General features: G+C 50.7%; 1 protein-coding gene across 1 annotated transcript; it reads right to left on the bottom strand.

The window, feature by feature from the left end:
- Positions 1-308: 308 nt before the first annotated feature.
- On the bottom strand, positions 309-12,728 carry CLDN14 (claudin 14). Its single transcript, XM_043593630.1, has 2 exons — positions 12,236-12,728; positions 309-1,426 (listed from the first exon to the last, which is right to left on the bottom strand). Exon 2 carries the CDS (start codon positions 1,377-1,379, stop codon positions 669-671), a length of 711 nt encoding a protein of 236 aa, XP_043449565.1. The 5' UTR covers positions 1,380-1,426; positions 12,236-12,728; the 3' UTR covers positions 309-668.
- Between the last annotated feature and the right edge of the window lie 653 nt (positions 12,729-13,381).

Raw genomic sequence — 13,381 nt, 5'->3', positions numbered from 1 at the left:
TAGTGGAGGCTACCAGGAGAAAACGACCGTTATCTTTACTTTGTGATTTAAAGCAATCATCTTTTCCCCCAGGGACCCCGTACTTCCTGCCCTGCCTCTGGGCTTAAGCTGGAGTGACGGTTCTTGGTGAATATCCCTCAAGCATCATTTCCATGAATATCAGCCCGGCCCTCCTCTGATTTTCCCATCGTATGTGGGTTGTGGCCACCCTCTGAGGGTCCCCATTGCTTGGCGATATGGAGTCCTGACAGTAGGTTGTGGTTACAAGACCTTAGCAGACAGAACAGACTGGAAACAGAAACAAATACTGTCCATTTCATTAACAACCACATCCAAGAGGTTTATTCCTGTATCGCAAACAAACCCCACTGACCCAACTCCCAAGTCGCTTTTCATTCAGCTGTTATTAAATCACCCACATAAATACATATAATAAATACAAAAACAGAAAGGATTTTTTTTTTTTTAAGTCTTTGGTATACAGAGCTCTTCTCCCCTCTCCTATCTTCCCTTCCTTCCCTGTGTTCTCAGCCCACTCCCTCATATTCATATTAATTCCTCTGGACAAAAAAGTAGCCCGGAAGTAAACTCTGTGCTGGGACCCTGCATCGGAGCCAGTCTGGGTCCTGGTGCCGCTGTGGACTCGGGGAGGGACGGGCCCCGGGGACTCACACATAGTCGTTCAGTCTGTACCCGCTGAGCGAGGCCGAGGTGGCCGAGGGGGCCCGGTTGTCCTTGAAGGCGGCGGGGGGCCGGTAGGCGGGCGCGGTGGCCGTCGCGGCCCTGGGCTGGGCCTGGTAGGGCCTGGAGGGCCCCTCGTCCTGGCAGGACAGGCAGAGCAGCGTGCCGCCGATGAGCGACAGGGACGAGGAGATGAAGCCGAGGTACAGGGCCTGCCCGATCTCGAACTTCATGCCGCTGGGCAGCAGCGGGTTGTAGAAGTTCTGCACCACGTCGTTGGTGGTCCAGGACACCGCCACCAGGCAGAGCAGGCCGGCCAGGATGAAGAGCGCGCCGCCCAGCGCGGCGAACGTGGTCTTGGCGGGCGTGCCCTTGGCGCAGCGCGTGCACTTCATGCCCACCACGGCGCAGGCGCAGGCCACGCCCGAGAGCAGGCAGGAGATGACCATGAGCGCGCGCGCCGCCTGCAGGTCGCGGGGCAGCGCCAGCAGCGAGCGGTAGATCTGGCACTGGTAGATGCCCGTGCTGTGCCACACGCACTCCATCCACAGCCCCTTCAGGTAGGACACGGCCGTCAGGATGTTGGTGCCCACGTGCGCCGTGCGGCGCCAGTGCGGCAGGATGGTGGTGATCAGCGTGCCCACCAGGCCCAGGAAGCTGAGCAGGAAGCCCAGCAGCTGCACGGCGGTGCTGGCCATGGCCCCGGTGGCCGGCTGCCGGGCTCGCTCAGGCGCCCGCCGGAGTCCTAATGAGGCCGGGAGGCGGGGCAGGGAGAGAAGGGAAATGGGTTAAAGATTATCTTGCTGCGTTTATTTCTGCCCCCGAAACTGAGTTTTCCGCGGGCAGTTGCTAGGACAATTAACATATTTTTCAAAACAGTTTCTGACACTTCATTGGGTGCAAGGATAAGCTGCCTGTCCAAGACATTTTCCCTGCAAGGCCGGAAGGGGAAGGGATGACAGCAGAAATCTGGCCCGCCTGCCCTTCCCCGGCGCCCCCCTCCCCGCCCCGCAAGGGCAATCCAGAGCCCCAGTTTCTGATCTATCAGCACTTAGCAAGCCGGCGTGGAAAGTTCTACCTTCTGCCTACCCTTAAACACTTCGGCTGCGTTTGAATCTCATTTCGTGCTGCTTGGTCCGTAATCACTTCCATTGTTAAACCCACACGTGGACTGGCAAGAGCTAAGGTGTGCGCTACCTGTGCCTGAGAAATTAGCCCCAGACTGCCTGTCAGGATGAAACGTCTCCCGAAAGGGGGTGACTTCCCTGGGCTCTCAGCGAGGGAAGAGTTTAATACCCACAGGCAGGTCTGACGCTTTCTTCCAGAACCCCAGAGCTGGATGTGAACTTCGAGATTGCGCACTGATGTCAGGGGCCAGGGAGTGACCAAGGTCACAGCTCCTTAGGTGCCGGGGCCAGGACCACAAACCAGGGCACCTCCCCTCACACCTGTCTGCGGAGCGGTGTGCTTGTCGCTACCTGACTCGCAGAGAGACGGGAATGCGGAGCCATTTCAGAGGTTTCAGAAATTCTAACCATGGCCAAATCCAGAATGCTTCTTGGGGGCAAGGACCCGGCACCTATGTAGTGCCAGACGAATAGGGGACACTCGGGAAGTGTTGGAAGGGAGGAAGGAGAGAGGCAGGGAGGCAGGGGAATGGACGCGACGAGGAGAGGAAGGGAGGAGGGAAGGCGGGCAGGTGAGCAGAAAACCCTGGTGAACACCACTGGGTCCTCTCTCCTGCCCGGGGCAGGGTACCAATCCACCCTGTCACCCCCACCTGCTGAGTGACTCGGGGTGTCTGTGTGGGCTCAGCTTCTTTCTCTAACGTGAGGGAGCTGGACTCCATGGCCCCAGAGTGTTTCCTGGTTCTGGAAGCTTCTCTGCTGATGACCAGTCGCTTCAGCATCCCAAACCAAGGAAGAACTCCGTGGGCAAAACCTACTTCCTTCATCTCAGTTAAGCGCAGGAAGGCTGCAGGGAGCGAAATGTGGGCTGGGGGGGGCATCTCCCAGGTGGCACAGAGGCTCACTGCGACTGTCTTTAACCCTGGGTCCCCTTGTGGAGAAACCCCCTACTAAATTACAGCGCAGGATTTGGTTAGTAACACAAGTGACATTGCCATGGGGGGCCCGTACCGTCATCTTGCGGGATTTAGAACTACCGGGCTTCGATGTCTCAGCATTGCAGCGGGTATTTCTTAGTTCCGTGCTGCTTAACAGACAAACAAAACTAGGGGACAACGAAACAGCGTGGTGCCCAGCAGGACACGCAGTGGTCAATGTTAGGGTTTTCACAGGCGTTTTAAATGATGCTTTCTTCAGGACGCGGTGGTCTCCACACGCACTTCACCCTGACAGGCCACCTGCGCCTTGTCATGATGCTGGCTTTCTTTAGACTCTGCTCCAAGGCTTCTTCCCTCCACTTAGCGAGCACCCACTCTGTGCAGGGGCTGGGGTCGGGGTGGGGGGCGCCCGACAATCTCTGCTGTCCAGAGCAGGGCGGGGCCGGCTGTCTTGCAGCCACTGCCGGGGAGGAGATGGCACCCGGGTAGGGGGTCACTCCGATGGATGAGGCAGGGCTGCTGCAGTGAGCCCCCCGCCCCATGTGCTGAGTGCCCCAACAGAGCTACCACCAAAAGTGCCCATTTCTGGGCCTGAGGGATGCCGGGCACTTTGCAGAGCACTGACATAACGTTGCCCCATGTGTCCCCGTAGTAACCCGGTCATGCAGCGACTGTTCATCCTGTTTTACACATGGGGGAACCGGGTGCAGGGGGTGAAGTTCTCTGCCTGGCCTGGCTGGTCTTTTCCCTGGTTTAATTCCTCCTTCAAATGCTACGCGTCGTGAGTCAATAGGACGGACGTTGGCATGAAGACTGAGGGGTGGTGTCATCAGTGTATTCTGGAGAGTCAACACTTGTCCCACTTGTCCCCAGAGAACATTAGTCTTGATCCTTTTGCAGTGGTTCAGGTGGCCAGGGTGACCCAACGGTTCTGGTTTGCTGGAGACTGAGAGGTTGCCCAGGGCAGGGGACTCGCAGTGTGAAACTGGGACAGTCCCAGGCCAGCCTGGACAGTCGGTTCCTACACGTAGCCTGGAGGCTCCCAACTTCTCCAAGTGGCCTTTGAGATCCTTCCAGTCCTGCATGGAGGTTGTCCCCAGGCTGATGGCCGCTCAGGCTGTCCCTGGTCCCGGCCATTCTGAGGCTTCTCAAAGCTCTTGCTTGTCAAGGTCAATCGTTAAGTACACTGATCCTCAAGAATGTGGCATAAAAGCTAAGCCCGCTTGACCCCGTTAGTCTAGGGAAGTGGACCAGAAGTTTATTGGAGGTCTAAATATTTATGGAGAGCTGTGACTGCTAATTTTAGAAACCATTAGGTTGCTATTTTTAAACTTGTACTAGAAGGATTTGCTAATTTAAGAAGTGAGTGTTAATGAGCCCCCAACTCCCAGACACCAGCTCCCCACCCCTTCCCTGGAGTTACCAGCAGCTGCTACTGGCATTAGGTCATAATTCAACTTCCCAGCAACCACTTTTCTCCGTGGGGCCATTCAATGGAAAAACAATTTCAAATGAATGCACCTCCTCGGAAACCACCTAAAACCATCCCTGATGCTCCGGAAGGATCCTGCCCAAGCATGCCTCCCAAGAGGGGCAGTGCATACAGGACCCGCCGGGCCATGTAGAGTTGCAACTGGCTTCACCTGCGGGCCACTTTTTCCTGCAGACGTGTGCGTGCTTGTGGAAGCGTGCGCTAGAGAGATGTGAGTCCAAGACAAATATGGTTCTAAGAATCAAGTTCCAAAAAAGACCTTGACGGCCTGGGTGGGTGAGGCTGAGCGTAACAAGATAATGCATTCCAGGAATAAATGTTGTGTCTTGCATCTGGGTTTGCAAAGCCTCCAAAGCACACTCCTGGGTGGGCAATATGTGGCTTAGGTGTGTGCTTGAGCACGATTTAGGATGGTGTTTCCCAGCGAGTGTTCCTTGCCACGCTGTGTTTGCAGGATGTCTCCTGTGAGGATGTAAATGTCAGGTGGGTCTGTCGAAAGCCGGTAACCACAGACCTTCTCACCGCCCTTACTATGCAGGTGTGCACTGTGAACTTCTAGAAAACGCTGCGCGGCATTTCCTAAACTTGCTTGACTAGAAACATCCTCTCCTGACTTTTCCAGGGAACGGCCTGAAGTCAAATCACTTTGGCAAGCAGGCTGAGAGGTTATAAGTCCCTTGAAAGTTTCATGGGGCAGTGATGAGCTAGAATTGCTAAAAGAAAAACCAAAAACCAAAAAACCAATTTGGTTTTCGGGAAGGTGAATGAGCACAGACAGGAAGTCCAGCAGGATGTAGGGTTTGCCCTCAGCAGGGTCTCAGAAAGCCCCGGGGCTATAAAGTAACATGAAAATCCTCGAAGGCCAGCTGTGAAACACACCAGGGCACGCTCGGCCCCTCAAACTGGATCTGGTTTTATGAGCACCAGATCTGAAAGGTGAGGGTTTTTTTCCATATAAACTTTTATGGTGCTCCTTCCTCTGTTGTCTGTGAGCTACATTCCTTTTTTTTTTTTTTTTTTTAAGGAAATAAATTAAAAAAAAAAAAGGAGCAGGAACATGGTGTAGTCTCTCCATTGCATTCAACCTCCCAGCCCGCCTGGAGTCTAGCTGCGTCAGCTTTGGAGCTTTGTCTCCTAATTAGGCGTCAACAGTGGGGGCCGGTGGGGACAGCCTGGCTGGGACAAGGGACAGACACAATGTTTGCCTAGCCCCTGCTCCTGCTTTTTTACTGTCTAGTGTCCCTGGGCACATCCATTCTTCATTTTGTCTGGTCTCCCGAAGACCTTTCTCCTGCCGGATAAGGTGTGAGCTCAGGCCTCCCTGCCCCCCAGGCTGCCTGGAGGGGTGCAGATGTGAGGCCAGTAGGACCTTTGAGTCACACGATGTCCCCATCCTGCAGAAGTCTCACCTTTGGTTACTTTAGCTCTCCTGTGGGCACACGGGGCTCGTTGGCCCTTCCCCACCCACACTGCTGAAGGGCATGTCAGACCCGGCGTGGGAGCGGTGCGGCCCGTGGGGAAGGAGGTTCATGAGCCAGGCGTGTGGGAATTTCTTTACCCAGAACCCCCTGGGCTCATGTCTTGGTGAAGAGTTGGAAGATTCGGCCACTCAGCCTCTTTTTAGGTTTGGTCTGCCCTGCAGTGGGAGATATCAAGCCATCTGGGAACGGGCCATCACACCCACCTCATCACACACATTATACTGTCCCCAAGGGCTCCTGACATGGGGTTGGATCCACTGTGGAGACAGCATACAACCTTGTTTCCTAGCGCTTATCAAGAAAAAGGAAGAGCTGCCTTTAAATGAAAATGGTCCTTGGACCTTGAAAGAAGGCAGAGTTGTCTCAACCTTGATGTTCAGCAGTTTAAGAAAATGGCTCAAAAAACTGTCTGTTCTTGTTGCCCCGGCTAGCTTGGCTGTGCATTATTGCTTAGATATTTCACAAATGCTACAACTTGGGAACTAAGAATAGACTCAAGGAAGGTTTGGATTCACCTTAATGATATAAATGAGCAAAACTAACATGAGAAAAGACAGACCTTTTATGCTATATCCGAATAATTGGATTGGACTCCAGCGGCAATACTCTAGTATTTCCTAAGCACATGCTGGCTGCCGTGTTCCTTATTAACGTACAAAGCAAATGGATCTCTTTCCTAGAAGCTGGAGGTGCGATTTTAGTACACCTTCTTACACAAATATATAAGAATTATGAGAAAGTGATCAAGTGATACCTTTGAAAAACCATTCCCTATTCATTCAGAATGGGCCACACTGTGGGGTTTTTTGGCTCTAAAAATGAAGTTTCCTTCATTACAGCTCCAAACATTCTATAACTTTCCTTGGGTTCTTTTTCAGACTGGCAGGCATCTGTATTTTAAGTTTATGAGGACTTCTCTGCCATCTACCCATGTTGTAGAACTGCAGTCTTTCTGTGACAGGCAGAGACAGAATAATTGTATGACTAACTTCTTACTACCATGGTGTTCAGGGCTTGCTCATGTCATTCAGGGATATCAATGTGAAACATGTTTCGCACGTCATAGAGAAATGACAATTTATAGATTAAATTTTTCCCCTCTCTTTTGGAGGACTAAAGAAAAACCTATTTTTCATAATAAGAACTGGTTTGGGGAGAAGCCCGTGTTAATACAAATGAAAACCATGGGTATGTGGTTAGATGCTCGTAGAGACCATTTTCAACTCAGCGAGATTGAGCAATCTATTGATTTAGTGAAAACTCCGAGTTTAAGTAACCACAGTCATAAAAATTCCAAACCATTTCTCAGGAGGCATTATCTCTCTAATTCCAACTCACCAAATTTCATTAGAAGCCATTAAAAATACAGCAGATAGATATTTCTAAATGAAATGATCAGATTTCATTTAATAAAATACATTGGTGCCTTTGCATAGCTGTTTTTCCTGACAAGATAGTTGTCTAGATTTGCTATGTTGTTGTTTTTCCCTTTTCAAGGTATAGGTGGATAAAAACCTGTTAGACAAGAAAAATATTAACAAGTAAAAAGACACAGGTTATAAGAATATTGTCTAGAGAGTCAAAGATTAGATGATTCATAGTTAAAATGTTCCATGGGAAAGCTTTATATAATAAAGGATGTTATGGGTTGAATTATATCCCCCCCAAGAAGATAATGTTGAAATCCTAATGTCTAGTGCCTCAGAATGTGCCTTTATCTGGAGATAAGGTCGTTGCAGATATAACTGCAGATAAGCTCATTATAATATAGTTAAGATGAGGTCATACTGGACTAGGGTAAGCTTCTAAACCAATAAGACTGGTGTTCTTATAACAAGATGGCCTTGCGAGCACACAGAAAAACAGGGAGGACGCCATGTGAGGAAGGAGACAGAGATTGCAATGATATGTCTATAAGCCAAGAAATGCCAAGGTTTGCCAGCAACCACCAGAAGCGGGGAGTGGAACAGAGTTTCGCTCACAGTCCTCAGAAGGAACAAGCCCTGCTGACACCCTAGTTTTGGACTTCTGGGCTCTAGAACTGTAAGAATCTGTTGTTTTAAGCCACCCAGTTTGTGATACTTTGTTACAGCAGCCCTAGGAAGCCAGTACAGGGGACTAGCTGAATGGCAGTATGCGGAGTTGTAGAAAAAAAGCACTCGTGTCTGAATAGAAGTGGGTCCTTTCTAGAACAGGTATTGAGCACAGTCTGGTGGCTTCACATCTGTCATGGAAAACAACAAGGCAGTAGTTAGCTTTGTGCCCCAAAGCATAGAGGACAGAATCTATGGAGAAGGAAGAATTTGGAAGACTCGTTGTAGTTGTGGAAACTCAAGAGCAAGTGCCAACTACAGTAAGTAACCCATACAGCAATCAGATGACTCAACCTCTCCAGATTGGAAAAGTGTATGAATCCACGGATCCCAGCCTGCCAGACTTTCCCTTGGAAATCCAGTAGAGCTCAGTGGGACCTCCCTTTCGGGCTTAACGTCAAAACAGAAATGAAAACAAGCAACAGGACATTGTCCTAGCTGGACTGGTAACCTCCATGAACAAGATAACTCTTCCATGAAATTTTTAAGCTTGTGAAAATGATTTATCTGGGCAATGAACTGGAAACATTGCAGTGATAAAAAATGTAGTGTTAAATGAAAACATGAGACTGAGATTTACTAATGTTAAATAAAATACAGTTAAGTACAATGTCTAATGCTCATTCTCTATAAATTTAGCTTTCTGAACCCAACTTCACAGATGCTGTTAGTTATTAATGATCGGAATAAAAATAACCACAGCTAAATGTAGTGAGTGGCTTGTGATGTGCCAAACATGTGCTAAGCGCTTCCGTTGGCATTAACTTATGTAATCCTTCAAGAAATCTATCACGTGTATGTTGTTGTCCTCATTTACAGGTGGGGAAACTGAAGCTTAGGTTAAGTAACTTGCCCAAGGTCACGCCTGGGCTGTTTCAGGGAGACCTGTGATCATCCAGGTAGGAGATGCCGGCAGTGACAAAAGTGAGTGCTGGAAGTGTTTCACTGATGGGTTAGCTGTGGGGTGTGAGAGACAGGTGTCAAACATAGCTCCAAGGTTTCTGCTTGGGCATCTGAAGAATGGAGTTTCCACTTATTGAGAAGGTGAAGACAGTGGGAGGTGGAAGAATCTGGGTTTGGAGGGCGATGGGCACAAAAGAGGAGTTTTGTTTTGGACATGTTGAGTTTGGGATAGCTGTCACTGCACAGGTGGGGACACCCATGGTTGGATATAGAGGTGCAGAGTTCAGCGAGGAGACTGGACTGGAGAAGGCCATTTGGGACACAACAGCATAGACTTATGATTGAAAGCCATGAGACTGGATGAGAGCTGTAGACGGAAAAGGGGAGGGCCTTGCCAGTGACTCCAGGAATTCTCCAACAGCAGAGATTGGGTGATCCGGAGGACCCAGTAGCATGGGGCACGGGAGTGGCTACAAGGGAAGAGGCAACCCAGAGTGGTGAGTGAAGACAGAGGTCCACATTGGAGAGAGTGAGCCACCATGCCAAGTCCTCAGACAGATCAACTAATAGGAGTACTGAGAAGTGATCACTGGATTTAGCAGCATGGAGGAAACTACAGACCCTGGTAGGCACAGCTTTGGTGGAGTGATTGTAATGGGTTCAAGAGAGAATCAGAATGGGGCACATGAGCCCAGAACATTGTTTTAAGGACTTGGACATCAAGTGCCCTCCCAGAGCCCCCCATAAACTTGTTCTTACCATTACAGTCCTCCTCTGGGACCCCAGCCCCTCCTGAGCACTCACTCACTCCACCTCATGTATTAATCCTGGCCAAGAAGTTACTCCACAGGACACTTACATTTTCCCAGATGGCCCCTGAAAACAAATCTCCTGTCCCTGGCCCTAACAAATAACACTTGCATTGGTAAGAATATGACTGGGTCAGCCCTCAGAGGGAGACCAGTGATACCTTCAGGCATGTGTTTTTAAAACACTTAAGAAGTTTAGACTTAATTGGGTCAAGTATGAAATTTCAGATTGCAGAATTCTTCATAAAGGCAAAGGCCTTGCAGATGAAATAGCGTGTGGTGTTTCTAGCTTAGTCTTCAGACATAATACAAAGGGCCATTTTGTGCTTTTTCTCTGAAGAGTACAGGGCACTATGGGTTACCTTTGCCTGTTCTCAGGACTGGCTACATCATTTGCAGAAGGCAGTGCAAAACGAAAATGTGGGGCCCCTTGTGCAAAAATCATGAAGAATTCCAAGATGGCGACCATCAAACCATCAAACCAGCATGGGCCTCTCCTGAGGGTGGGGTCCTGTGGGACCTGTTACAGATGGAGCCAGGAACTGGAGGTTGGGATTTTTCCTTATTTAAACCCATGAGTACATCTAGGTGAAATATTGAAAGGAACAGCAGACACTTTTGCAGTGTTCTGAAGAATAAAAAAATATGGTTTCATATATTTATTTTTTCTTCGTTTAAGTGTAGCCCGCTGTAAGTACTTGCCAAGGAGGAGCCTTTCAAAAACAAAGCTATTGCTGGTCTCCTGTGCCCAAGAGTGGCCTCCGATGGAAACAGACCTGTCGTTCTAAATCTGTTTTCACTTCCCTCTTGTTCCAGGGAAGCTGTTGGTGTGCATGGTGTGGGTGTGCACGTCCCAGAGTTGAAGAGGGAACATCTGCCTCTGGGTGGCTTGCTTCTTCTTGGAGACTCTGCTCCAAGCCCCCAAGCTCTGGCAGGGCCCCCAGCCCCTAGCGAGAAGTGGCCGAGGGTTCTGAGTCCCAGCTACTCCTTGTTCCTTCCAGAGTGCTCCTTCCAGGGTCCTCCACATAGGAGGATCTCGGAGACCAAGCGCTGGGTGCCCTCCCCAAGAACGGCCCCCAGTGGAAAATTCCCGGTGCGTTATTGCCGTTGGCAACCCGGGGCCAAGAACTGTGGCCCTGGCAGCCATCCGTCCCGCAAGCAGAGTGAGGAATATGAAGATTAGCTGAAGGGAGGAATGTTTGAGCTTAAAAGCGCCAAGAATCACCCCTGAACTGGCAAGATTGACTGTCTGCATTTTTAAAAAGACATCGGAAGAAGCCTTGAAAACAGGCTTTTAGACTTCTTGTTCTTCTGTAATGGAAGACAGTCTCTGATAGAAGAGAATGAGCCTTTTAAGAACAAAAACTGACATTCAGTTGTATTGATTTTTATCTAAAAACAAAAACAAACACCTAACTGGAAAACAAGTATTTATAGTAACATTTTCATGGTACCAGAGGACGAATCTGTGTTTCTTCCTTTTCTTTACAGATTTCTCTGTAGAGGCTTAAAAAGCATTGATCCCATTATATATGCAGGTAAGTAAAACACAGTCAGCTTAAAAGATTTTTGCAAAGCAGATGGTGCCAGATAAGAATGGAGGCTGGCTTCAGGTCTGAGTAATTTTGAGCAACCAGCTCAGCCTTACGTGACTCACCTGGCTATCTACATCATAACAGCTGCTTCCCAGAGCCGTCTAGAAGATGCTAAGATAATATATGTAAAAACCTGTAAGCCCTGTAAGGACGCCCAACATATGCAAGGCCTGTGCTGCTAAAGATTTATCATCATGATGGATGAATCCATTCCCGAGTCCATCGAAGCTGCGACCCCAGCACCCGGGCTGAGCCCAGACCCGGCGCTGAGTCGCTGGAGAATGGAACCACGGGGCTCTTCTCTGGTTTCCCAAGACTTCACAACCAAACCGAGCGATTAAGAGATTTTGGACCTTGGAAACTGCAGGAATTAAATCTCTTGGTGGGAATGTGCAACCAAAAAAGCCAGTGTCCTGAGTGACTCCACGGTTTGGGGACCCTGTCAGGGCACTAATCCCGGATCCCTTTCTACTTTGCCTGTGGCCCTCCCAGCAGGCCTCGGGAAGACCGCCCATCCCGGGAAGACCATGGCAGCTGTTGGGGGTGTGGGGTTCAAGGTAGCTGAAGGATTAAGTCAGGGGTCAGATGGCATGGAATTTCCCCTGTTTCACCCTTACTAAGAGAGATCTATAACTTCCCCTCCCCTTCTCCCATGCCAGTGTGTGTGTGAGCTGGTGGGAGGGGTGAGGGCCGTGGGGAGGATAAGGCTCCCACGTCTGGAAACTGAGTGCCCCGCCTGGCCCTCTTCGCAGGAGAAGCAAGCCTGTCACAGTGCACAGGGTCAGTGACAGCGAGCTCAAGCTGACACCACTTTGAAACACTCAACAGATTTAGCCCTAGACCCGGCAGGCAATGAAAGAGTTCTTCCCAAACACTCAGGGACGGGATCTTGTCCTTTCTGGCTCACTAGGAACCCAGCTGCCCTCACAGTCGGCTGCTGGGCTCCCCAGGGGTCCCCGGCCCACTGCAGCTGCCCTTTTGAAGGGGGGACGTGGACTGTGTCACCTGGAGAATCCTTGCCTGCCCATAGCTCTGGTAGGCGGGGGCCTCACAGCCCCGAGACACATGACTGTCAACCCCAAACCCTCCCGGCTCAGAGCCTCACCCCAAACTCACATGTCTTTGCGTCCCATCCACTTCATGGGGTCCCTCGCCAGTGGGGCTGCTCTGGACCCTGGCTGGGGCGCAGCCTGTGTGACACAGGACTCTGCAGGGACGCTGCCGCCCTCCTGTCCTCCCTCTCCCTCCAGCTGGAAGCTTCAAAGCCAGAGTATTTGAGAGAAAAGTGCTACCTTGGTCTTTGAGAAGGGCTTGCGTGGGCACGTGTGTCATTGGTTGAATGGTTCACTGCCCCGTGCACGATGTGAGGCAGCTGGGCCAAGGCGGACATTCAGGACCAACCAGAAATGTCATTTCTGTACTTTGGAAAAATGCCCGATACACATAGTCATCTCCCTAAAACACCCTCCGGTCACTCTCTGGGGCTAGTGGGATAAAGCCTTGACTGCCAAGCCCGGCACGGAGGGCCGCCCACTGTCAGCCCAGCCTGCCTGCCCACACTCCCTGCACTGGGCCCACTGACGGCACACCCCTCCCCTCTATCCTTACGGCTCCCCGGGGAACGGCCTGATTCCCGCCGAGGATCACCTCCTGTTACCCTGTCCGCCCATCCTGCTCTGGGCCGGTCACCTGGCAGTTGTCCCCACACTGCTTGGGACTTTGATCATATTGAGCAACTCAAGGGTTTCTCAACTTGCAGGCTGCTATGCTCTGGTTGCAAATCACTGAATTTTGACCAAGGTGCAACTGTGTTTGTTTGTTTTTTTCCGGGTACAACGGCAGATACGGGCCATTAGGAGAGTCTGTTGGTAGAGTATGGAGCTGGGTGGGCCGTGGGGCACTGCATGGAAGGAGGGACAATGTGCCATGAGTTGGAGATAAGGGACAAGGTGAAATGTGAAGCCAGTGCCAAAAGAAGAAGGTGGCTTTCTTGGGATGTACAGGGAGTTTGCCTGGAGAGCCCAGTGGGGCTGGGCATAGTTCTAAAAGTTAGGACAGCACCCAAGGGTGGCCGAGGGAACCGCACTGTGCTGGGAATGCCTCCAGCCTCTCCAGGTGTGCTGCTGGTCATTCTCAGGTACAGAATTGCCAAGAACCACCATTGAACTTGATTCCTGTGTCTGTCCCTTTCTCATTGATTCCATCGTGACGGTCCAAGGGCAGGGACTTGGGCTTCTGTATTCCTTTAGCAGCACCCCTCAA

Source organism: Prionailurus bengalensis, chromosome C2, assembly GCF_016509475.1.
Source record: "Prionailurus bengalensis isolate Pbe53 chromosome C2, Fcat_Pben_1.1_paternal_pri, whole genome shotgun sequence".
Taxonomy (NCBI): Eukaryota; Metazoa; Chordata; class Mammalia; order Carnivora; family Felidae; genus Prionailurus; species Prionailurus bengalensis.
The sequence above is the reverse complement of the archived record's forward strand: the minus strand, read 5'-3'. Positions and strand labels throughout refer to the sequence as shown.